This window comes from Chanos chanos, chromosome 2, assembly GCF_902362185.1.
Source record: "Chanos chanos chromosome 2, fChaCha1.1, whole genome shotgun sequence".
Taxonomy (NCBI): domain Eukaryota; kingdom Metazoa; phylum Chordata; class Actinopteri; order Gonorynchiformes; family Chanidae; genus Chanos; species Chanos chanos.
This window is the reverse complement of record NC_044496.1, coordinates 7,129,339-7,153,771: the sequence shown is the minus strand read 5'-3', so window position 1 is coordinate 7,153,771 and position 24,433 is coordinate 7,129,339. Positions and strand designations below refer to the sequence as shown.

The 24,433-nt window shown below is 42.7% G+C and overlaps 2 protein-coding genes across 3 annotated transcripts in view; one reads left to right on the top strand and one right to left on the bottom strand.

Annotated features, from left to right (window-relative positions):
• The window catches only part of adcy7 (adenylate cyclase 7), a 23,369-nt gene extending 14,761 nt beyond the window's left edge, over positions 1-8,608 (top strand). The window contains exons 14-26 of the mRNA XM_030794143.1: positions 246-315; positions 498-595; positions 821-905; positions 1,648-1,785; positions 2,322-2,408; positions 2,755-2,930; positions 3,116-3,239; positions 3,456-3,614; positions 5,764-5,910; positions 6,030-6,137; positions 6,357-6,471; positions 7,668-7,792; positions 8,133-8,608. Of these exons, the coding sequence (XP_030650003.1) occupies positions 246-315; positions 498-595; positions 821-905; positions 1,648-1,785; positions 2,322-2,408; positions 2,755-2,930; positions 3,116-3,239; positions 3,456-3,614; positions 5,764-5,910; positions 6,030-6,137; positions 6,357-6,471; positions 7,668-7,792; positions 8,133-8,279 (1,579 nt within the window). The 3' untranslated portion in view covers positions 8,280-8,608. The remainder of the gene's footprint in view (positions 1-245; positions 316-497; positions 596-820; positions 906-1,647; positions 1,786-2,321; positions 2,409-2,754; positions 2,931-3,115; positions 3,240-3,455; positions 3,615-5,763; positions 5,911-6,029; positions 6,138-6,356; positions 6,472-7,667; positions 7,793-8,132) is intronic.
• A 1,292-nt stretch (positions 8,609-9,900) lies between these two features.
• brd7 (bromodomain containing 7) lies at positions 9,901-19,788 on the bottom strand. 2 transcript variants are annotated; one of them, XM_030765887.1, is made up of 16 exons: positions 19,696-19,788; positions 18,659-18,858; positions 17,851-17,980; positions 17,668-17,725; positions 16,833-16,977; positions 16,595-16,705; positions 16,202-16,386; positions 15,053-15,179; positions 14,788-14,863; positions 14,410-14,517; positions 13,423-13,558; positions 13,028-13,142; positions 11,464-11,563; positions 10,956-11,099; positions 10,391-10,531; positions 9,901-10,020 (listed from the first exon to the last, which is right to left on the bottom strand). In XM_030765887.1, exons 1-16 carry the CDS (start codon positions 19,742-19,744, stop codon positions 9,950-9,952), a joined length of 1,896 nt encoding a protein of 631 aa, XP_030621747.1. In that variant the 5' UTR covers positions 19,745-19,788; the 3' UTR covers positions 9,901-9,949. The 2 variants fall into 2 exon arrangements, with proteins under 2 accessions (XP_030621747.1, XP_030621748.1); XM_030765888.1 differs by having other exon boundaries at positions 13,028-13,139.
• Between the last annotated feature and the right edge of the window lie 4,645 nt (positions 19,789-24,433).

Here is a 24,433-nt window from a genome sequence, read left to right as displayed (position 1 = left end):
CTTGAGGTCTGTTGTACAAAACCTGGATCCATTTATACGTACTGTTATGAAAACCAGATTTCTGAAGCTTTTTGTATAGTTTTCTCTCTCATATCCTTGTCTTAATCTTAATTATGTTATACAGTTTGACCCAGAAATGACCATCCTACAATCCACTGCTCTTTAACGGAGAAATGTCTGTTTTGAAGCTTGACTCATATGTGTGTGTGTGTGTGTGTGTGTCTGTCTGTCTGTATTCACTACAGGCAGTGGGTGACATCTGAGGAGATCCAGAGTCTGACTCTGTGGTTCACTAAGAGTGAGCTAGAGAAACAGGTACCTGTGCTACACAGAGACTCAATTTCAGTCTACTCATAAAAGCCACATAGAGTCAGTCCAGCTTTTAACTAACAGAGACAATGTTTCAACATTTTAAATGTAAAAAAAAAGACAAAAAAGAGAGAGAATGTCAGAAAAGTTGTCATATTGTGAACTGGGTCTCTCTCCTTGTCTTACAGTACAGATTCACAGACCTGCCTGGCTTTAAATTCTACATTGGCTGTGCCACTTTCATATTCTTCTGTATCTTTGTAATTCAGATGTTGGTGACCAAAGAGTGAGTTCCTTTGACTTTCTTTACAGTCACTTCTATTCATTTGGAGAAATAACAAACAAAAGAAATGGAAAATATCTGGAGATGCTGTATGCTTTATGACCTTGAATAAGCTTCGATCGCAAATTACCATTTTTCTTGTAAACAACTTTGCCATGTAAAATTGAATGCATAAACCTGTTTCTTCACTCTCTCTGTCTGCTGCTCTTCGTATCCCCTCTCTCTCAGGCCTATAAAGCTGGGTGTGGCTTTTGCAGCGTTGGCGTGTATCCTCCTGTTAACTCTAGGCATCTGTTTTTCGGGTCACCTACAGGTTAGTCTTGGGTCAGACTGGCTTCTGCTCCTGGTTTTGTGGGGCTTAATTTAGTTAATACTTGTGACTGGAAAAGACAAGTTTGTGGTTACATGTGAGTGTTTATTTATGGTAGAGTACATGGTTTTCGATGTTCATGTGTGTCAGTGTTCGTGTTCGTGTTTTTTCCACTGTGTGTATGTTTTTTATTTGAGGTGTGTGTGTGTGCAGTTGTTGTTGGTAATCAATCCTCTATGTCAGGTTTTATTGCTGCCCTGGTTAAGCATGTAAAGCACTGTCTGTACAGTCATTCCTTCTTAAGAGGTGATTGTGATCTGTTCTGTTCCACTCAGACACTAGTTGGCGAAGGAATGGAGCTTTTCTAAAAACAGACTGACATTTAGCATCCCCATTATCCTGTGTGTGTGTGTGTGTGTGTATTCTCCAGTTAGACACACACACCTACACCCAGGATGTTTCTACTATTTTGATAATAGTTGCAGCATTTAGTTGTTTTTCATCTGCATCATTTTCTATTTTCCTCAGTTTTCATTCTGCTGTCTTTTTCTCCTTGTCCTTTTGTTCTTACAGGTACATTACATTTAGTAATTTGGCTGACACTTTTGTCCACAGCAACTTACAAAAGAGCACAGCGAAAAGGCTTTAAATCAAAGTCTTCGTCTGTCTCTTTTTTTAACTGTGCCTGCTTTCTCTCTCTCTCTCTGTCTTTCTCTCTCTCTCTCTCTCTCTCTCTCTCTCTCAGAGATTGTTCCCAGAGAAGCTAGCTTCTTGTCAGTGGTTACCAGCTGTTTCAGAGGCAGTGGTAAAGAGGCCTTGTGTACGCCTCCCCTTGGCAACGGTTGCCACGGCGGTCATCGTAATCATTGCTGTCTTTAACCTGGTAAGGCTGTGCTCTTCACACTGACTAATGTGTACATGCAGTAAAACACTGATCAGTGAGCAGGCATTTCAGTGTTTCTCTATCATTTAAACTTGAGTGTATTAGGAATAGTTCGGTTTTTACCAAGACACGGTGAACAGAACATTTCGAACGTAGCCCTGTGCTGTCTCTCTTCATTTAATTAATTAAAGGCAGCTTGATTTGCAGATAAGTCTTATCGAGCATATAAATGAAGGGTTAAAGCAAACAGTTACTGTCTTGTGGGTTCCCAGGGCTGGATTTGAAAAACCCTGGAACAGTTTAAATACATTCAGAGAGTGAAGTGTGTGAAGTGGTGTAGAGTAGATTTATCTCAGCATTAGCCATTAAGAGATCTGCTTTTCTATATTTCATTCACTTCAGTTTCATCCAATTCAAAGGAAGTTTTTCCATCTCTAAATAAAAGCTTAATGTCCCACACATAAAAATGGATAACAAGGGTGGAAAATTTTGTAAATTAAATAAGTGATAAATTATTTTCTTCTCTTCATCTACAGGGTTTTACCCAACCTCCCTTCACATGTGGGCCCGACACCTATAACAACCACTCATGGCACAATGAGGACGAACTCTTCTACCTGACGGTCGGTTCAAGGGAGATTTTAATGGTTTTGGGGATGTTTAAATATTTGAGCTTTCTGTCTGTTTTGCTACGGGGACATGTCCATACACTTAGGTTCATTTGTTCTTTTATTTCTATTGGGATTCTCCCTTTGCTCTCCAGACTCTTAAAGTTTCTCTTTTTCTTTCAGTTAGTGTCAGTTAGTGGAAATATACTGAGCGGATTGATAACAGATGGCGTGACGATCGTAAATTATTCGAATAATTATGCTTACGTCATATTCACGTAATAATAATCTACAAATGATATGATGATAACAGGGTCTCTCTCTCTCTCTCTCTCTCTCTCTCTCTCTCTCTCTCTCTCAGTATTCAGTGTACAGTTGTATCTTGGCATTGATCGCATGTGGGGTATTTCTAAGAGTGAGTTTTGAGGTGAAGATGGCCTTTCTTCTCCTGGCCTCCACTGCTTATTACATCATCATCTTCTACTCCCAAAAACATCTCTTCAGCAGCTATGGCTGCGTGCTTTACAATTTCACCAGGTACACACACACACACACATGCATGAGCGTGTATACGCACACACAAGCACAGTGATAAACTGTCCAAAGGGTGGGAATTAGATATTACAGTAATATTTTAATAATTGACCTGTTGTGAGTCTCTTGAATGTTCGGTATAAGGCTGTTAGACTGATTTTTGTCTCCTCTGTGTGTGTCTGATTTAGATGTTGTGCGACTAACACCTCTCTGGCGACACTGAAGGAGGCAGGACTCTTTAAACATCCACAGTGTATGAGCTGTGTCTACATTACTCTGTTCCTCTTCACCATGCTCCTCATCTCACGTCAGGTACACACACACACACACACACGTACTTTACACATGTCAATGCAAGCACTCTCGTACGTACTCACATACAATCACACTTGCATGATTCCTTACCCATTCTTTCATACACACCACACATACTCTGAACGTATTCAGGATTAGGCATTATTAAAACACTTCATAACTTAATACAACCCATCAATCCTTACTCTACATCTTCTCCCACCTTCCTCTCAGAACGAGTACTGCTGGCGGCAGGACTTTTGGCTGAAGAATAAGAACCAGACGGAACAGGACGAGATCGAGACGCGAGAGAACCTGAACCGGCTCCTGCTGGAGAACGTGCTGCCGGCCCACGTGGCCACGCTCTTTGTCGGAGAGAATAAGAAGAACGAGGTGGGACTGCTCTCAAACACTTTACTTAATGAGAAATACAAGGTAGGGCTTCAGCACGGACAACGAATTCAGCTGAGTCCATTTCACCCATCCGTCTGTCTCTGACTTTCACACGTGGCTTCCATTCCCACCCGGGGCAGCAAAGCCCCAGGCGCTTCTCCTCGTGGAACTGAGGGACCAGATACAGAGCTAGCTATTCCCTCTTGGAGAGCTCTTCTCACCTGCTGGGTTTTATTTCGGCACTAATCTAACCCACCTGGTTCTAATATTCAGATGATGGGAAAACGGCTGCGTTAATTTAAATCAGGTGTGTCGGCTCACGGCAGGAGCTAAGCTCCACAGCAGCGTGAATCTCCGGGATGAGGTCTCGGATATACCGCAGCAGTTTATCTGGTGTGGGTTGCCACTAATGAGTTAACATTGGTGTGGCCAGTGGTAAAGAGATGAAGGGATCCCATCCTGAGCCTGGGGCTTGCACAGGTCGTTTATTTCTGACAACACTCCTCCCCCCCTCTCCCTCCCTCGTCATACATTCATACACTCAGGTTCAGCGAGAACGTCAGTTCTCATACGACTCAGATATTCACATTCCCCTCATCCCAGTGGCATGTTCGTAAACATGCAGGGTAAATGAGCACTTTCAGATATGATATTCTCACGTTCCTGTACATGGTTACGGCCTGGGGACAAATACATTTACAATAAGAAAAAAAAAAAAAAAAGAAAGATGATTTTCTTCTCTGCTGGAAATCTCAGACATACGCCAGCAAAATTTATATTTTGTTCGCTGGCCACCTTTCAAAGAGACATATAACACCTCTGCATATAGCACTATGCAGAAAAGAAACCTGCATGATGTGGAGATGTTCATGCTTACTCAGTGTCTTGTAGTGCTGTGTAATTTTATGTAGTATTAATCTTTTTTCTTTTTTTTTTATTGCTTTTATGTTTTGTTTATATGGGATTAGTTGGCTGCGATGTTTCATCTCCAAACTCCAATAGTGCTTGTACTAATCCTGACTCACAGTATAAATACAGCTAATCCCAGCAGCACGGGGACTTTTGGATCAAAACAAACATACAGGCAGAATGACGCACTGCTTAGGTTCAGAGGCAGGCCAGATGCACGGCAGAGCAGTGAGACAGAGGGAGGGATGAGAGAGTGATGGATCCAAAGACGGCTCAGCTTTCACCTGAGAATGAAAATAAAATAATGAATGAAAGGATTGTGATGTCAGAGCAGATCCCCAAATTGGAGCCATAGGATTTTCTCTCTCACTGAAATTAATGAAAGCTGTGGAACCCACTGCAGTGGGTATGTTCCTGAGTTTAATCTCGCTGATTTTCACTTTGTCGAACAGAACAGAGTGACTTAGTCTGAATAAGGCTTGAATATAACTCCGGGCCTTCTGAAGGCATTTCAGCTCAGGGTGTGGTGGATGAATATTTCAAAGTTTGTATGAAAAGCTTATTATATTTATGTTGGAAGAAAATGAATGCTGTGTGGTAAAGTTGCAGCGAGCTGACTTCACGCTGCAATATCATGTTTATATAATGATATCACTGTTTGTCATCATTTAAATTACATTTTGTTTACAAGATTTATGGCTCATCCTTGCAACATAGCTTTTATCCAAACTATTTCCTTGCCCTGGGGTTAAAGACTTTTTTCCAGCTGCTGTATGGTCGCGTATGTGTAAGACTGTGTAGGAGTCTTGGGAATGTACATATTACTGGTTTCCACCTGGCTGTTGAACTCTGCAGTGCTCATCACCTGTCATATTTCGCAAAGGACAGTTCCTTCACTCCATTCCGTGTTTGTGTTTGTGTTTGAGTGGTGAACTATTGTGTCACTAAAATATGTTTCTGATATTTGTTTCAAATTTAACATTACAATGGTCATAATTTACAAAGACAAATTTCACAAGTATAAAAAAGTTACTATAGTCCAATACAAGTAGCCTATTTACAATCTGTTGTCCTACAGGACAATCTTGGTTTGATATTAGTTTAACTGAAGTTAAATGACTGCTTTTGTGTATCTTCCGTCTGAATCTATTTTGTTCTGCTGGCCCTTCTCTCTCTCTCTCTCTCTCTCTCTCTCTCTCTCTCTCTCTCTCTCTCGCTCTCTCTCTCTCTCTCTCACCAGGATTTGTATTACAAATCATATGACTGCGTTTGTGTGATGTTTGCTTCTGTTCCGGACTTCAAAGAGTTCTACACAGAATGCGACATCAATAAAGAGGGTCTAGAGTGCTTAAGGCTCCTCAACGAAATCATCGCCGACTTTGACGAGGTTAGTGGCTTGGGCGTGTTAAGAATGTATTGTAGTAATGTGTCTCAGTGCTGTCTGTCATCAGGTTGCACTCACACACTCTCTCCCTCTCCCTCTCTCTCTTTCTTTCTCTCTACCAGCTGCTGTCAAAGCCCAAATTCAGTGGAGTGGAGAAGATTAAGACCATTGGAAGTACATACATGGCTGCAGCTGGGCTCAGTGGAACACCAGGACAGGAGAATAACCAGGTTGGTAGCTGTCTGTTCTGCCTCAAAGGATTTGTCCCAGTCTGGACTCAAATTTCCATTTAAATATCTAAAGGTTCCAGCTGATGCTTCCTCAGTTCAGTTGAATCTGATCACCCTGTCTATTAGACTTGAAACACATTTTCTCACAATAGCGTTTCTGTCTCACATCTGTTGTGTGGCCACTGAGTGTATATTGTTGACTGATGTGTATTGTGTCAGGACCGGGAAAGGCAGCAGGCTCAAATTGGAATCATGGTTGAGTTCGCTATCGCACTGATCGGAAAACTGGACGGAATAAACAGACATTCTTTCAACAACTTCCGGCTACGTGTGGGTAAGTCCCGGCTAACGCAAGCTTCATCAGCAGTTAATAGATGAGTGATTTTGTCTGCCTCACATCCCCTCTCTATTAATTTTTAATGGTTATGTGGTCTTCACATTGCCCTGATGACAGCAGTAAGTGTTGTAGCTGTCGAGTATGGCTTTCTTTCTGCGTTGGTGCTTGACAGAGCAAGTAACTGTGGTATTGGCCCGATACCACAATCATTAACAATTTTCCCCGACATCTGTCAGAAGGGTTCTCCCAAGATACATTAGGCACAGATCATTAAATTGGCCCCACTGCTGCTTTCAAAAGGCGGTGGTTCTGTGTGAACGCTCTTGTCTGCAGCTGCTTTCGGAACAGGCCGCTGATGTGAACTTATGAGATGATCCCCTGCAAAAAAAAATGATTTCAGCAGCTGAGAAACAAAACATTTACAATATCTCAGGGATACAAAGCACACACTAATATTTTTCTGAAAACGTAGACATGCGTATCTTGCATGAAATAGATCGTATATACGTTGTTCATAAGAATCCTCTGCTTATCTACGTTTGTGTCTAAAATCAAGTTTGGAAGTAGAATAACAAAATCAAGTCCTCAGATATCTTCTGTAAAGATCCTTTATTAAAAAGGAGGCATTGCACTCTTTTGCTTTTGGCAGCTGCTTTGGAAAAGAGGTTATAGATATCAGAGAAACTGCTTCGATGCATCTTGTACACACCGTGTGTGTGTGTGTGTATTGGAACTTGGAGAAAAGTGCATCTTATGTACACAGTGAAGTTCATTACAAATGGCTTTCAGTTAAGTCAGGTAAATAGGGAGGACTTCCCCTGGATCTGGTACAATTGAGATAGAAGTTACCTCCTGAGTTTTCACTGTGTATATATGTTTTGAAACTCAACCAAGTTTCAAGCATGAAACAATGAATGCTGTTGGCCTTTTGAACAGCTGGTGGTGTGTCTAACTTTTAGGTTAGACAGTAAACACATATTGTTATGTGAGTAGAGCAGAACTGTACATCAAAAGAAACTGGTAGCAACATATTGGACATAAGAACAACAGACCGGTTTCTGCCTACACAGTAATTACTGTATAGAGTGACAGATGATACTACATTAACACCCAGTAATATGTATCACATAACATAGGGTACATGTTTTCAAATGTATGTCTTTGTGTTAGTAATTATTTTGCATACACTATAGGCATTAACCATGGCCCAGTGATAGCTGGAGTAATTGGGGCGAGGAAGCCTCAGTATGACATCTGGGGGAACACAGTCAATGTAGCCAGCAGGATGGAGAGCACAGGAGAGCTTGGTAAAATACAGGTACTGCCTCCCAATTATTTCATATCTCACACAGTCAGAGTGCTAATATCATTCATAATGGATACAAACCACAGAGCACAATACTGTTATTTAATGGTAGAAAAAGTACAGTCAAACACACTGAGTGGTATGCAGTGACATATGCTTTACTTTAGCACTAATGAGTTTTTTTTTGTTGTTGTTTTTTTAAGTTTACTTCCAGACTAATTCTGGAGGGATGGTTTTGTGTTTCTCTCAGACCTTTCAGTTTGTTTAGTAATATAATGAAAATGTTGTTAATGTTCTGAAATGAGATTGGGATAAAATCATTATCTGTGGTGTGTGTGTGTGTGTGTGTTAGGTGACGGAGGAGACGGCGGACGTCCTGCAGAAGCTGGGTTATTCGTGTGAGTGTCGGGGGCTGATAAATGTGAAGGGTAAAGGCGAGTTGAGGACCTTCTTTGTGTGCACGGATATGACTAAACAGCAAGGAATAGGTCTGAGCTGAGACGCCACCCGGACTCCTCAGCATTGGACTTCTCCTGGACCACCAACGCATCCAACATCAACAAGCTGCTCGAACAGCACGCGACACACCTGACCTATGAATGATCATCTGACTCTGCTTCTGTTGGGGGAAAATCGGATTTGAGAAAACCACGGAAGTTCCAGACTCCAGCGCAGAGAGGACGACCACCGGTGGACCTGCGGAAATGTTACGTTTGCACACGAGATAAGGGCCGCCTTTTGGATTGAATAGCACGCGTGGAAATAATCGACGTGTCTTACTTTGGCGACTTAAAAAATGGGAATCCTAATATGAAGTATGATGTGAAGTTTTGGACTGCTGCTGGATTATGTTTCTTTGTACTGTACATACTCTTCATTAGCCTAACGAAAATGTGCCCCCCCCCCCCTTTACCATTTTGAATCGTACTATTTTGTTATTTCTTTTATCCTTTCTTTCATTGCTGTAGTTGCCTTGACAGGACAATGGCAACTCATTCTAAAGCCAAATATCTACCGCCCAGAGTTAGCTGACTGCAACGCTGATGGGCTGTCTGTTTTCCTCTATTACTGTGTAATGTAAAGCACTGGTGTAAGATACTTAAGTGTTTCATTGTCAGAAACATATGTTGTTTGTGTCCGGATATGTGTGTTCTTGTGGAGAAATGAAAAGGAACTTATTATTTTTTAATCATTTGTGACAAAATGAAAGAAAAAAAAAAAAAAAAAACTGCAGAAGTACAATCAAAGTTCTAACAGCAAGTATGTGGCCTGATGCCTTTTATATGTGGATTACAGCTTTTTGAGTTTTTTGTTGCTGACTTTTAACTTTCTAGTATTTAAACTGCTGACTCTGGCCCTTCTCAGTGTCAAGGCCAGGCCATGTTACCTACTGCAGTTGGTATTAGCTTTAGAGAATAAAACGTAGAGGACAGTGATGTCAATGAGGCAACTGAACACAGGAGCCAACATGATGTTGAACTTCACTGAAACCAACCACAGTGGTTACTTCTTCGAGAACCACAGAAAGCCCTCTCTGTAAGTCATTTTGCCTCTTGATGATAGCTGCAACTGCCGCCTGTTTCGTGCCATTTGAGTCCTTCAGCAATGCAGAGCACAGATGTTTTTTTTTTTTTTCCCACTGTGCTTTCATTGTGAGACTTAGCTACTGCCAGGTTCTCGTCTGTCTATAGCTGTATTATGAGACCTCGATGAAACCTCAACAGAAACTCTATGTGCCTCTAAAAACGGACTTGTCTTATAACCACTATATTCAACCTTACCACGTTATCTCTATCTGCTATCTGCTAACCTTACTGCCTCTGTCTGATGCTGTTGCCTCAAGCCCTGTAGACAGTATCAATAAGGAGTATGTGTGCATATTCCTGTGTTTTTGTACAATATCTGTATGTAATAAATCATTTTACACACTGTAAACAGTCTGTTGGACTCAGCTGGATTCGTACCATTTCTCATTTTACCTTAATGTATTATGTAACGAAGCATACCAGTAATTATGGCAATACTTTATGGCTCTACTAACGATAGTGTTTTCCAGCCCAAGGACAAGGAATACTATAAAAAAAAAGGTGTTTATTGAAGGAAATGCATACAAACTTCAAACAGAAAACAGCACCATTTGGACATGGAGAATTGCTCGGACTGGGACGCTTAGACTGCTAGGACAGGGATGTCCTCTTGACCTGTATTTACACTCTCCATCGGCTCCGTCATATCTCTCACTGTAAAACATAAGATCATTCTTTAGTATCAAAGCATCACTGTACAAACTGACAGTTCAGCACTGCATCAACACTCTTCAAAATGTACACTGCAATACGCAATGGACTATAATTCATTACAAAACATACTGCTTCAACCATGCGTTTTATGTTAAGTTATGTTCGCTTTGGCGACTGTGTCAGTTAGCTGCACTTCATTTTGTCATAAAACGTCATAATGACAGGAGTCTTTCCTACACCTCTGACACAGCATGCAGCTTTATGAGAGACAGTTTAAGTGAAGTGCTCCTATTAAGGCCTGTCAAAAAGTACATCAAAAATATGCGTGTGTGTTTGTGCGTGCGTGTGTGTGCGCGTGTGCTTGCTTTACCTGTAGTGAGATCAATGAGAGGCCCCTCTGGTTCAGGCGGCAGTGTGACACCCATAGCCTTTCTAATCCCATACACGCTGGTCACATCTCCAGGTCCGACCTGACTGGTCAGTTTGGCTAGGTTTTCGGTGACCTTTTCCGCTGCACAGACGCACAAAACAGAATGTCAGTTTAAAAAGCTAAGCAGACACAAAAGAAAAATCTGTCCTGGTGATGTTTGTGGAGCAATAATACATCTAAATGGGAATGGACTCATCACTTTACTCATTACATGATACAGTACAGCTCCACTGATGCTGAAACAGGCAATCCAGAGGTCAACATCAGTGCCGTCTGTTGCTAGAATCTTGTTACTGAACAAAGGGTGCATGAAGGACCCCCATATCAAAAACAAATAAGGCGCTCGTCAAATCCTTACGAAAAAAAAAAACCAACAGAAGAACTCAATAAACGAGGTAGTCCCGCCCCATACGCCCATCCAGCTGCTCCTCGCTGACCCTTAGCCGGTCGGTTCTGATCGGGCCAGCCGGGGGCCTGTGCCCAGCTGGCTCTGACTGGACCTTACCGAGCTGGAGTTCCTTAGGGGTGGGGGCGAGCAGGCAGATGAGATTGGGGGGCTGTTTGGCACTGAGTCTTTCTCTCTGAGCTTCTTGCAGGTCCCTCAACAGCTGCGTTGTCTCATCCAGCTTCTTCTGGAAGAGCTCGGCTTCTGTGGCACACGGAGATCACATGTGAGTTCACTCCCGAACAACATCTCTAATCTGCAACACCTGCTCTTATTAGCCTTTTTCCAGACAGAGCCCAGGATACAGTGCGAGATCACGCTTTACTGTTCTCAGCTGGATTACTGTCCTGACCATATATGCATATATATATATATATATATATATATATATATATATATATATAAAACTGATACAGGTCATCCTCTGACTATGTGTCTTACAACAGCTCCACTCTTAAAGTATACTGGATCATTTTTGAGGATTAGAGCTAAAGTCCGTTTACATTTGAATAGCGGTTTTGAGATAACACGTACGTTTATTTTTTTGGCGAGAGAATGAAATTCTTACCCTCTGAGTTGAAGGTCTCTGGTAGGAAATCTAACCCCAGACTCATCGCTGAGCTGCGTGCCGCCACACCGTTCCCACCGCTGGGCTCTGATCTAACAACCTGAAGCACAGGGAGAGAGGGAATGGATCACAATACAGTGCTCACTGTACCTTATGGATCAAATACCCTCCTTATCCATCCAACCACTCTCTGAAAGGTCCCTTTAAGACCAGTATTCATAGCTTGTGTGTGTGTGTGTGTGTGTGTGTGTTTGTTTGCAACAAATGCTTATCTTATAGACGCCTATGCAGTAATTCAACTCCTGGAGTACTGAGATGCAGACAGGTCAGTCAAAACGGTCAGAGGCATGAGATCAGAGCGCTTAGGACGGAGAACCGGCATTTTTATGTTCCCTGCCTTTGCCGCTCTTCTGAGAAAAACTTCTGGAGTGAGAGGGAACTCCACCCGTCTGGAGTGTGAGAGGGGGGTCTGGCATGTGGCCAAGCACAGCATGCACGGGGGCGGGGGGGGGGGGGGGCGGGGGGGGGGGGGGGGGGGTGCAGACAGAAGACACAGTGTGTGCCGAGCGACCGCGGATCCAAGCGAAGTTTCCCCCTCAAGTCTACACTCCAGAGGGGGAACTCACTAAGTTTTCCAGTTATTACGCATACTTCCAAAAGCCCTGCGAGAGTGTGAATGAAAGAGTCATCATAGCTCAAGTAGGGTGTGTGCATGCGCACGCGCGCGGGTGTGTGTGTGTGTGTGTGTTTCCACTTGTGGGTGACGCAGAGAGGGGAGCAGACTGTTTCTGTTTACTCAGCTGCTGCACCACAGTGGGCAGAGAGAACAGCCAGACGACAGAGGCATGCCGGAACAAGACCGAGCGCTCAGACTAAAACCTAAACACAAGCCCGCATCCACTTCAAAAGATGGTCTAAATCTACAGTCACAACCATGGTCTATATGGACGTTTGTAACTGCTGACTCGCTAATCGTATCCATGTGGTCACTGATGCGAGGAGAATGTCACGTCACACATTGCCTAGCTGGGTGCTGTGTTATGCCGAGATCTGAGGGTCTTTAGGAGACTTTTCCTGTTCCTGTGTATTGTCACGAAGTCTGGCGAAAAGCAGTTCATTTCTCTAATGCTATAAAGTTGCTACCTGTTGTGTTCCTTACCTCAACCCCATCTGCAGTCCGAGAGCCCTCTACAGGCACCTCCCTTGCCTGGTTATTCTAACCAGTCGAGGAGCACAGAATCACAGTTAGAATATTCTCATTTAACAACGGCTTTGAAGTCAGAACTGACAAAAAAAATCCAAACAAACTGATTAATCAGGAGCGTCGAGCAAATTCCATGTAAAAGAAAATGAGCTGCTAAGTGAAAACAGCTGACGGGAAGTTTTGGAAAGCTCTCCGCCAATCAGTCCTGACGCAGAACGCGGACTTGTCTGTCTGCTAATGCAACCGGAATGAGAGTAATGCTAATGCTTATTCTCAGAGCTCCGTAATGAGCTAACAACCGCAGCTCGCGGAAGCACTGCTGTAAAATCGGAGACGGAGAGATCAGAGTTTGGTCCTTACGCTTTCTGTCTCCTTCAGAGAGCGGGAGTGTTCCCCATTGGTCAGCGAATCCAGGACGTTGTCGGCCAGTCGGTTCATGTGCTCTTCAGACTTGGACAGGAAATCGGCAATGCTGCTGACACACACACACACACACACACACACACACACACACACACGTCTGTGAGAGTGTTTGCACACACATATATTAATCAGGTTTAAAATTCTGCCATTTTTTGGCCCCATCGGCTGAATGTCTGATCCACACGGATACCAGACAGCACCGGTTTACAATCTGCACTAGGCACTTCAACCTACAAATTCATGAAGTCAGTATCAGGATAACGACCTCTATCTCCACGGAACTGTACGCTGGAATTACAATGAGATCTTTTTTTTTGATATAGTGCGCATACCTCTCTGAGCCCTGCTGGTTGGAGTCCTCTCCATAGAACGAATAGAGGAGATCCGACTCCTCTTTACTGATGTTGGCAAAAGTGGAGTCGTACGTGGGGGCGTAGGAGCAGAATGGACCATAATTCAAGTATGTGACTGTGAGAGAGAAGGATGCACATGTACATTAGCTCTCTCGCCGCGCGTCGGTCCGCTGTTAAACGCACGTAGAAAACGCGCGGAGAAAACACGTGACGAGTACTGAGGCGCCATCCGAGTTTTTCCATCCAGGACACCTCCATTCTCAAAAGCGACGACGTAACGCGCTCAAAAACCTCCGAAGGTGAAAATATCTCCTGATATTTTGAGAATTTATAGCAGACCGATGCTATGATAAATAAACTATTACTTTATTATACAGTCTGTTTAAAAAGGCCTCCACTGTATTTCAAAACCAAAGAGGAAATGTTTTGGCCATGTGTTACTTGGCCGCTCCTGAAATTTTCCTTCATGCGGGCGAACATTCCAAACACCAGTCTTTGCTGTTTTTCTCACTTCGCAAAGTTTAAAGGGATGTCTCAGAGATCGGCTCAAAATTACAGTCTCTGGCCATTTCTATAAAGCCCCAAAACGTAAAGAAACCGAAAAACACATTTTATGTGTTATAACGAACCATTCATTTAATAAGTGGCTTGCCAATACAAGCAGCGCACTGGCTGTAAACGGCATATGAGCTGTAATGAAATCATATTATTGTAAGTGAAGAGTAAGTAGTCATGGCCAAACAGATGCGCGATTTAAGCCAACTGTAAGCCAGACCTTTGGCTGGCCTCTGTACTGCCAATCTCCACACTGTGCATGAGGGAACTTTCCAGATAAGCATTTCAACTGTTTCATATTATGTTAAGCCCCAAGAAATGAACTGTCTGAAGCTCACATGGTCTGAGTGACGCACAAAATGACAGCGGACAGAATATGAACACAATGGCAGAGTTTGCTGGCTGTGTTACCCGGTGTAGTCATGTTCCGCTTGTCTTCTTTGAAGCCCTGCATGGTGTTGATGCCGCTCTGTAGGCGCCCTGCCATCATACCCAGCTTGACAGGGCAGTATCCAGGATCTGCAGGGCACATACAAACACAGCTTACAAAACAAATGAACGCTGGCAATTTGCTGGCGACCCGGATCCAACCAATTTACATACAAGTTTGCACTTCTGTGAAGAACAAAGTTAACAGGGTCAATTATGCTTGCTTATTTGTTTGTGTTTGTGCTTGTGTGTGTATGTGTGTGTGTGTGTGTGTGTGTGTGTGTCTAACACGCACTGATCTGCCAGTGCCAAATGTAATATTCTCTGTGCATGGGGGATAAGATGAAGGGATGACCATACCTCCAGCGGACAGATCCGCTGGGTTTAAAATCCCCAGACTGGTCGTACCGTCCGGCTTCCGTCTCTCAAACTCCACCTGCCGAACGTTCAAATGGTAGAGAAACATTTACAAACGGAACCGTCTGAAAATGCACGGCCGCAACAGAAAAGCCCTTTCAATCCCCTTTCAGTCCCATCACTCAAATAGCCCTACTGTCCAATGCAGAGAATGAAAACAGCTGCACTACAGTCCATATAGATGAAAGGTTCTCTGCATTCTGCTCACCTCACACTGTAGGGCTCTGTTAGACAGTTTGCCTCCAGAATCTTCAATAATCTTCCGGATCTCTTCCAGATCTTTCTCTGCCTGGCTGATGCTATTCTGTGCATCTTCTTTTGAATCTTTGTCCTTACTGGGGAACGTTAAGCAGGAGAGGTGAAATGGGTTAGAAACTGCCGACCGAATGATTTCTGCATTCACACACAGGGGTCACGTCTTAGATAAGTCGTTTCACGCTATGCTACAGAGCTGCTCTGGTCGGCTTCCGTAGTAACACAACACTTCAGCACAATGCCTTCTTCAAGCCTACCCACTAACTTTCATGGTCTAACAGCAGAAAATATACAAGTAAAGTAAAGAAAATATGGCAGAAAGGCGAGAGAGAAGGCATTCATGGTGTTCATGGACGCTGAAAGAAACGCCGTTACATTTGACTGACTGCGTGACATTAGAAACACATGGTGAATTAGAGCAGCAGACCGGGCAGTCGCTATATATATATATATATATATATATATATATATATTTTTTTTTTTTCCACGTTACGTTGTCTCTATCCTCAGAGTACCGCACATCTCGTGACTCCTCTTGCTCTTGCCGTTCTCCCTTGGCTTCACCTCACTTGACGGCTTTGTGAGCGGGAGCTCCCCTGCTTTGGGGATGACATTTAACCCAGGTATGGAGCTCTTCTCGGCAGATGCACAGGACTGGACATGCTATAGCACATTCCTTTCATTCTCCTACCCCCCCACCCCCGCCCCTGCCGCCTCCTCCCTGGAAAACTGATTTACATGGAGCAAAACGTCCCTGCGGTGCTTTGGATTCTTTCCACAGCCCTGTCATCCCAGGGTAGGGAGCTCAATCAGACAAGGAAAGGAGGTTCTAAAAAATCTTATGGAAGTAACCATGACGATGGAAACCCATGACTGTTGTTCTTGGAGAAACCAAATACCATACTGAAAACCACGTGGGGTTCTGTAATCTCTGTGACATCACCTTCCAAATCTAAGAGAGACATGTTCTATCTGTGTGTCATATTACTTGGAAGCTGTGATCTGGAAAGAATCAATATCCTTTGGGTTTTTTTTGCAAAACTGTTGCCTAAAGGTTAGTGATGACTGGCTCAGGATGAGTTGGAAGATTTGAAAACCACACCTTGGAGTGTCCTTTGCAGCTCCAGGAGACTGAGAGTTCTCACTGGTATCCATGGGTGCTGGGCCTTCTTTGGTTGCGTCTGTGGCAGAACCCCCCTCCTCTTCTCCGGCCTCTGCTGACCGGCTGCTGGATGTCTGCAGGTCAGCCATAAACTCAATGCTCTGTTTCAAACTCTCCAGTCTTTCCTAAAACAGAGGGACAGGCACAGGTGAGAGACTGGACAGAACATCTCTGTGAACAAGAGATTGTCACTTGGAGTAGGTCAATATGTACATGCTACACCATCGCCCTCTGCTGGTATTACTGCATAATGACACATAGGTCCAGCGAAACCGTATTACGTCCCTCTGGTTATCGCAAACATCTGAAACTCTAAAAGCTTTGCTCACTCACCGGGCTGAGGATCTTCATGCCAGAGTGGAGCAGCTTCTTTGCAGCCTTGTAGTAAATGGTCTCTGGTTTGTTGTAAATCATGGCATTCTCACACATGATTTTAAAGTCAAGCTGTGTAACAATACGGACACGACAACATTAAAAAAGGAGAAAAACGTGGAGGCTGTCTGAGATAAAGACATCTGTCTAAATATAAAGACATCTGTCTTCTTGTGACGGTAGAAGAGAGTGGAAGTACCTTCAGCTCCTCCAGTGACTGGTAGTACTCTTTCTTGACTTTGTCCTTCATGGTGCTGAAGTCCATTGGCCTCTTGATGATCATAGAGTAACCAGGAGCAATGAGATCAGTCACAGGGAAAGAGAAAAACGCATTGGGGTCTTTCCTGTCAAGAGAACATACACTATATTGGTAAGAGGACTGTGTTTGCTAATGTTGAATACAGTCATTTTAGATTAATGCAGTGGATAGCTACGGCTTGCTTGTATGGCTTTTTTTTTTCAAGACTTGATATAGCTCTCCAATGACTCTCCTAAATAATTACCAAAAATATATGCAATATATCAACATAATTTATAGACAGTATGAATTGAGTAATGTGCATTATCAATGTACAACAGACAGCCAAATAAAACATCTTGAAAATATTTACAAAGAATTGTAGTACTCTAATGCATCTACCAGTGGTGTTTGGTGAGTAAATGCTTTTACAAGCGGAAGGTCACAGGCTGAATTTTACTTGGATGGCATTCGGGCCTGCATCGTGTTAGGTCAAGTTTGGCAACCGACCTCTAAAAGAGAACTATTCATCGAGACAGCGAAAAAAGACCGGGAAAGTCAGAGATCTAACAGACTTACTGCCTATGCACCATATGTCCTTTCTTACTCATATATGAGAATAGATTTAATTTCCCAAGCATTTCTCACAACTTTTCTAAATCAAAGCAACAAGGCTGACTTGTTGAAGCGGTAGGACGTGTCTGTAATATTTAACCGGAGCGTGATAACGTCCTGTCCTATATCCGTGCGCTCTCCCATGCTGTGCGAGTAGGAGGTGAGCAGACAGTAGAGATACCTTTGAAGCTGCCTGATGAGCTGGCTCAGGGCCTCCTGCAGGGGTGTCTGTTCTTTTTCTGCATGAACAGAGAATAAAGAAAATTACAAAGCGTCCCAGAAGAAAACGAAGGAGCAGCCACAGGTGGAAGGTTTTCTATCTTAGCTGCAAGCGGGGGTAAAAAAACGGGTTCCGTCACGCTACCTTCCATCTTGGCGAGAGACGGCGTGAGCGGTTTGTCCTGAGATACATCCGATTGGGCGGGAGTTCGGCTCTGTTCTCTGTCATCCCAATCTGCGTCCATCGAGTCCTGGCCTTTCCTTTTCTTTGTCATCTAAACAACACAACACAACACGGCACCAACACAAACATCAATCAATTGCACAAGCTTACGGAAGGTTCTATCCAACACAAAAAGTCGATCTTCGTTTGTAACCCTCATCAGACACAACATCTGGAATTGAAAAATAACGTCTGGCTCATACAAAAAAAAAAAAAGATGTAGCAATGCCTGTGTATTTACATTCAGTATATCAAAATGAGATCTGAGATGTGCTAATTCTGTCTGCATTGCCTTCCCTGTGTATAATGATAGGTAGTGGGCATGGACTACAACTTCATGTAATAATTTTTGTGTGTGATCGGGAGAGTAATAAGAGAAAAGACTGCATTAAGTGGAGTACAGTTTTGTAAACTGTTCAAACAGCTCAGTTTATGCTTATTTCAGTTCCATGGTCACACTTACTCCTTTTTCACATTCAGAAAAGTTTCACGAAGAAAAACAACTGTTTGCAAAAGGTCTAATTTTAGATTCAACCGGAGTTACATTTTAATGTCACATGAAAACAGGGTCCGAGAAAATACATGGTTTATCATCTGTTTCTGGCTGTAGAGGAACAGTACTGTCAGTAAAACTTCTAATACTAACTTCCAATGCTAAACTTTTAAAATTAGTCGGCTAGTATTTCTGACATCCCCGGTTGGTGCCACAGACAACCTCATCACTACTCACCTTTTTCTTTCTCTTCTCATCGGCTGGCGAAACGGGGCTGATTCGTTCCTTCTCTTCTTTCTTTTTCTTCTTCTTTTTCTTATCCTTGTGTTTGTCGTAGTCTGCCTGTTCGTCATACAGGTTCTCTAGGCTGGACGTTCCTGTGGTAACTTCAGTGCCCGCCACCTTTAAAACGAGCTTAAGTGGCCGCTCAACGTACTCTGCGGAGAGGAATCGGTGAGATGTGGCGCGTCAGTACAAAACTAAGCGTTGATGATGCACAAGGAGGCTAAATGAACTTAAAAGCGTGACAAAGTGGTCTCCGTACAGTAATCGCCTCTCTGGTGTATGTCGTTATAAGTAAGCGAGTGTACAGCCCCGCAATAAACAATGTTAAATAGTTTGACGAGAAACAAAAAGGAACTGACAAACGGACTTCCGTGCTATTTAGCGTTCGCACAGCTGGTCTGTATTATTTGCACTTCGTAACGTTACAAATGTCGAATATAACTTACAGAAAGTTTTAGGCTGCATAATTAATCAATCAGTCCAAGTGAACAACATAACTACCGTTACTTCCCCTAGTGGATCCATTGTGCTGCCTGTTAAATATAAGTTCAAGTTATATGTATATGCTCATATCCTCAAAAAAATAAGTTATATTCTCTGACAAACTGCTAATGTTTTGCCTTTTATCATAGTTATTTCGCTAACGATATGGGGAAGTTAACCATGATACCAGTTCATAACACACGTCTGTTAGCCGGCACAAAAACTTAACGGATTTCTAGACCTCCACGTTCCTCTTATCATCTAACGTGTCATACAGGTGAAGTCAAATCTCAGTGACTTACATTAACACCAGCTGGTGCTGATCGACCACTATCAGATGACAATAACATTAGGTCGTACGCAGCTATCCCAGGTATTACCATAGCAGATATGCTAGCTAGCTACCAGAATAGCATAGTTATAAAGCAGGTCCAACCAAAAAGCTAATTTTGCCAGTACATACAGCTGACACTCTGTCCAAGATACATTATTTTCCACTTGCTTACCGTCGTATGCGTGTTTCTCTGATTTGTGTTTTTTATGCTTCTTTCCCATAATTTATAATGTAAGCCAGCCTAGATGTCCAACTAGCCAGATCTGTAATGGGCCACTTTGCTCTTTGTTTTGTTGAGGCGTAGAGCAGCGTTTGACTTCAGAGCGCCTCTTTCGGTATCCATAAATTTTTATGCAGCGTCCCCTGGTGGTGGGAGGTAATTACTATTCTTCTTGTGAGATAACGCACATAATTTGTTGATCCTCCTCATGTTTTAGCGGAGGAACACGAGTTTCTTTGGTCATTTTCCAAGTCAGGTATTAATTACAGTTTAAATGGTTTCATCATATTACCAACGCATATTGTGTGTATGGTTAAAAGCTCTTCAACAGGTAACGAGAATTCGCTACGGATATAGACAAATAATCAAGAAACAAACAAATAAACAAACAAGTAAACAATAAATACAGCACTTACTGATTTTGCATTTGAAAGAAAGTATAATCCACACAGTTATTTCTACACTGTGATTCCACATTTGCATGCACTTGTATTTCTGAGCCATCAGGAGGCACCAGCACTGCATTTTTCTAAAGTTTTTGAAGAGATCTAAAGTTTAAACACAGTTGTATTTGGTTTGCTGTACGTCATACTGACCTCTCACCATTTACCTTATGTATAAAAGCTACAGTTAGACCTATTTCTGTTGAATGGTTGTGGATACATTTTTGTGTTAACGAAGACGAGACTTGCCATGTTGCACACAGTGCTGTTTACTGTGAGTTTACAGTTCAGGTTCTTAAAAGCATGTTACTAAGGAAAGTGGTCTCAGGGGTTTAGCTGAGGAAAACTATTTTGTACAAGCCTCAATTTGGCTTGCTGTGACTGACAGAAAGGAGACCTGTCAGATCTGCTAGAGTCAGCACAACCAATTGATGAAAAAGTGCTGAACGAAATTTCGTTAAAAACTGAGAGCAAAATACCAAAATTCACTAGGAGGCGACAGGGATGGGACCGGGAAAAAAAAAAAAAAAAAAAAAAGAAAGCTCAGTTAATTGAAATGACTGCCTATTTCAGCTGCCAGAGTAAAGGTTATGTTTCTGGGTTTCTTAGAATGTTCTCTTTTTTTTTCTGTTACTAAGCTCCGGGCTTACTAACACAACTGCCAGTCCTGAGAGCTTTTTCAAGTACCCTTCCATTATCCCTTTCTATGACATAAGCCCACTGGAACCGCTTCAAGGACCCACTAGCATTATTTCACTACACACAGACTTCCCTCAGGCTGTTCCCCGGGCAGCATGTGCTCTGTTTTACTCAGCACTACCTGAGTTCACACAGACCTTAGCCTCAATAGTCTTTCAGAGACCACTGTCGGTGGCTGTATTGAAGTAAGAGGCCCTCTGTTCATTGTTGAGCCCTTGTGTAAAAGAAAGTTAACAGTGGCCAGGTTGGAACTTCTGCAAGGTCCAACCCCCCGACTAATGCACTTCAAGTGCCTTTGTCCGATGAGCTGACCGTGGGCCACTGTTCACTGTGTTACTAGTGACAGGGCTCAGTTGTAACGCTTGTCTCCTTGTCCAAGACAAATGAAGTAAACATCCAGATAATCAGTTATACAACAAAATATCAGAAATTACCCACTGTACTATACATCACAAAATTACACAATTAAGCTGACCAGTGTGTTCTCCAGATATGCAGGAAATTCATTATTATTGTCATTATCCAAAGTTCTTTATTTGTCCTCAGTGCCGATGCTCCAGCACTACAGAGAGTGTGTTTACAGTCAAGGCTGTAAGTTCGAAGAAGCAGTGTCAAGGAAATGTGGCCTGTCAGACTCTCTCATATCTATGCTGTTTTGGGGCAAAGAGAAAGACACAGACAGACAGACTGACAGACAGAGAATTTTTTACTCCATGATAAATCTTGAAGGATGTTCATGCAACCACCAAAAATTGTTGTTAGGCCAAAACTGGCACAACATACAGAGGACTTGTGATGAAATTTCAATAAAATTTCAAAGGATTATGTAGGTCATGGATCAACAATTTGACAAAGTGACTGACTGTTCTTCGACATATTAAGAAAATGCCTTGCAGTCTATAATGCAGCTGCACTGGCTACTGTCAACCGGTCATGCACCAGTTTAGACAGTGAGGTTAAACTACCCAGTTATTAATTAATTTGGACAGGTTATCTCATGGCTGGACAAGTAAAAAATCTGCTCTGCTTTTCCAAAAGACAAGTGTCAAAGAAGTAAAATGTTATGGCCGACTAATCGTCAGTCGTCAACGTGTTAGCTGGACAGTGAGTTTACAGCTGATACAACCATGTCCGTTTACACCTCCTAACCCAGGCCAAACCTGCTTGAAATCACTCACTGACTTTTACTCTGTCTGAACGAAAGTCCTTTACGCTCGTGTGACGAATCGATTTCTCGTTATTGGTCACCAAATGTTGTGCTGCTGGCTGCAGTGCCCAGATTGGCTAACTAACGGCTGTCCACATGGAGGGATAAGGCTGATTTAGGCTTATTAGGACATGGTGCTGATTTCTGCTTTTATTCTCATCAGAGTTTCTATGCTGTGTTTAAATCTGCCCACATTGTGCAGGCCGACGGATGACAGATGTTTTATTCATGGAGGGAAAGATAGTGTGCATTCTTTGAAGCACATTCCAGGTTTTATGAAGAGGCGGGAGACGTGGGGCCAGGGATCCAGTGTTCATATTCCAAATTTTTCGGAACAAAAAAATACACAGAATCTGCAGTTCCATCCATACCTTCTCTCGGATGGAGGAACGGCTCCGGATCGAATGAAAGACCTTGCTGAATGTGAAATTGTTCATCAGCTGTAAGAGGTCCTAAGCAAACTGCGATGATTACTTTGAGCTCAACGCAAAATCACTCTTAAGCAATGGCCAGGTTTTTTATTGCAAATCTGTGAAAGGGAAAGGGCACCGGAATTTTCTTGGTCGGTAATCAATACTCACTTTTTCTTTTTTTGAGAAACTACAAAACTAGAAGAACCTTCATCATATTTTTGTCGGTGACGCTTTAGTCCATAGGCGGCTAATCCAGGGTTGGTTCTCTTGTTCGTTTTCCGCACTTCTGAATATTTTAGAGAGGTTGAAGTTTATGTAACTGTCCTTTATATTAAATAAACAGAGTGAAATGTTCAGAGTAACTCTCATTTTTCTCCTTTCCGAAATTCTCGTCCAAAGACCTAGGCAGTGTTTTCTGAGCTTGATCTATGTAGTGTTAGCATTAGAGTTTGAAAATTATGATTTACAGTGCAATGACAGACGACGCCTGTACTCTTTCTCCGTAGTCTGTCTGTAACAGTCTATGGCTGGTACGCCAGTCTCCACCCTAAGCCTGTGTGGAGACACTCTCTTTCATCAGGTAAACCTGCAACTCACTATCTTAGTAGACATATGGTTCAAGAGGTCAAGGTGTACAGTGTAAGCCTAGCCTTCAAAAAAAAAAAAGTTAGATAGTACCAGCCTTGAAGGCTCTCCACTCATTTTCATTCTAGCAACAAGCTTTTAGCCTGTGTGCCTTTGCTAGACGAGTCGGATAGTCACGGTCAATAGATATTTATCCAGTCATAGCCTGATGTTGTTCTGTGGTGTCGTACCTATTCGAGGCCTGAACCGTGTGCATTTTAAGAGCTAAAGGCAGGTGCGTGAGTGTGTGTGTGTCCCCCAGTATATGTTAGCCTGCCTGCCTATAGCTGTGTTCTGCGTCCTGGAAAGTCTACACAAAGCCCATCTGTTTCATTTCATCTATGTCCTGACACATGCTTTAGAAGTCCATGACTGTCTTGGGATTAAAAGGAGCTCAGTTACACCAAACAGGGCTAACAAATGGCAGATGTTGTGAAATTCATTATCCCCTGTCACAGCAGAAGGGTGGAGGGGACCCACAAAAAAACTCTCCTTTCCAGATGAAAGACCCATTCAAGCGGAACCATGGGAAACCACTTCCTTCTCTTTGGCCTTTAGAGGATCTGGAATTTTCAGTCTCAGTAGATCCAGAGCACAACACAAACAAGCAAGGCCCCAAAGGAAACGATTAGCGTTTTATCTGCGCCGCATATGGGACAGTCAACCAAACCACCATGAACGCCTTCCAAAAAAAAAAAAAACCCCAAAAAAAGAAAAAAAAATTCCTCTCAATTGTTTTGAAGGACAGTGAAACAATGTGAAATGTGAATGTTTCGAAATCCCTCCCCCCCAACTGTTTTGAAAGTTACACCACAACATGAATGTAGAGCTTCATGATATTATTAACAAATACATCATGGTTCGCCGCAAAAAAAAAGGTCAATGTTTTTTTATTTTAAACCAATGAATATTTACAGCAATTCAGCGCAGTTGAAAGATGAAATCTAATAGGAAAGGCCTTAATGTAATCCATGTTTGAACACCTGTGAAAACAGTATGACGGAAATGTTTTTGCCCCAAGTGAGGTGATTACCCACAGTCTCAAAGATGCAAACAGGCCTCAGCATCCTTGGTTTCCTACGCCAAAGAAGAGAAAGGGGAGGGGGAAAAAAAAAAGATAGAGAACTGAATTTGAAGAACAACATGAAGCAACTTGATGGATTGTCATATGCAGCTGCCTCAACCAATCATCACACCCCCAGCTCTCTGATCCAATTATTCTAATGTATATTTCATCTGACTTACTTATTGTTTTTGTAGTTTAGCGTTACCCTCTGTGTCTTATGTTTTAAGGTGCTTTAATG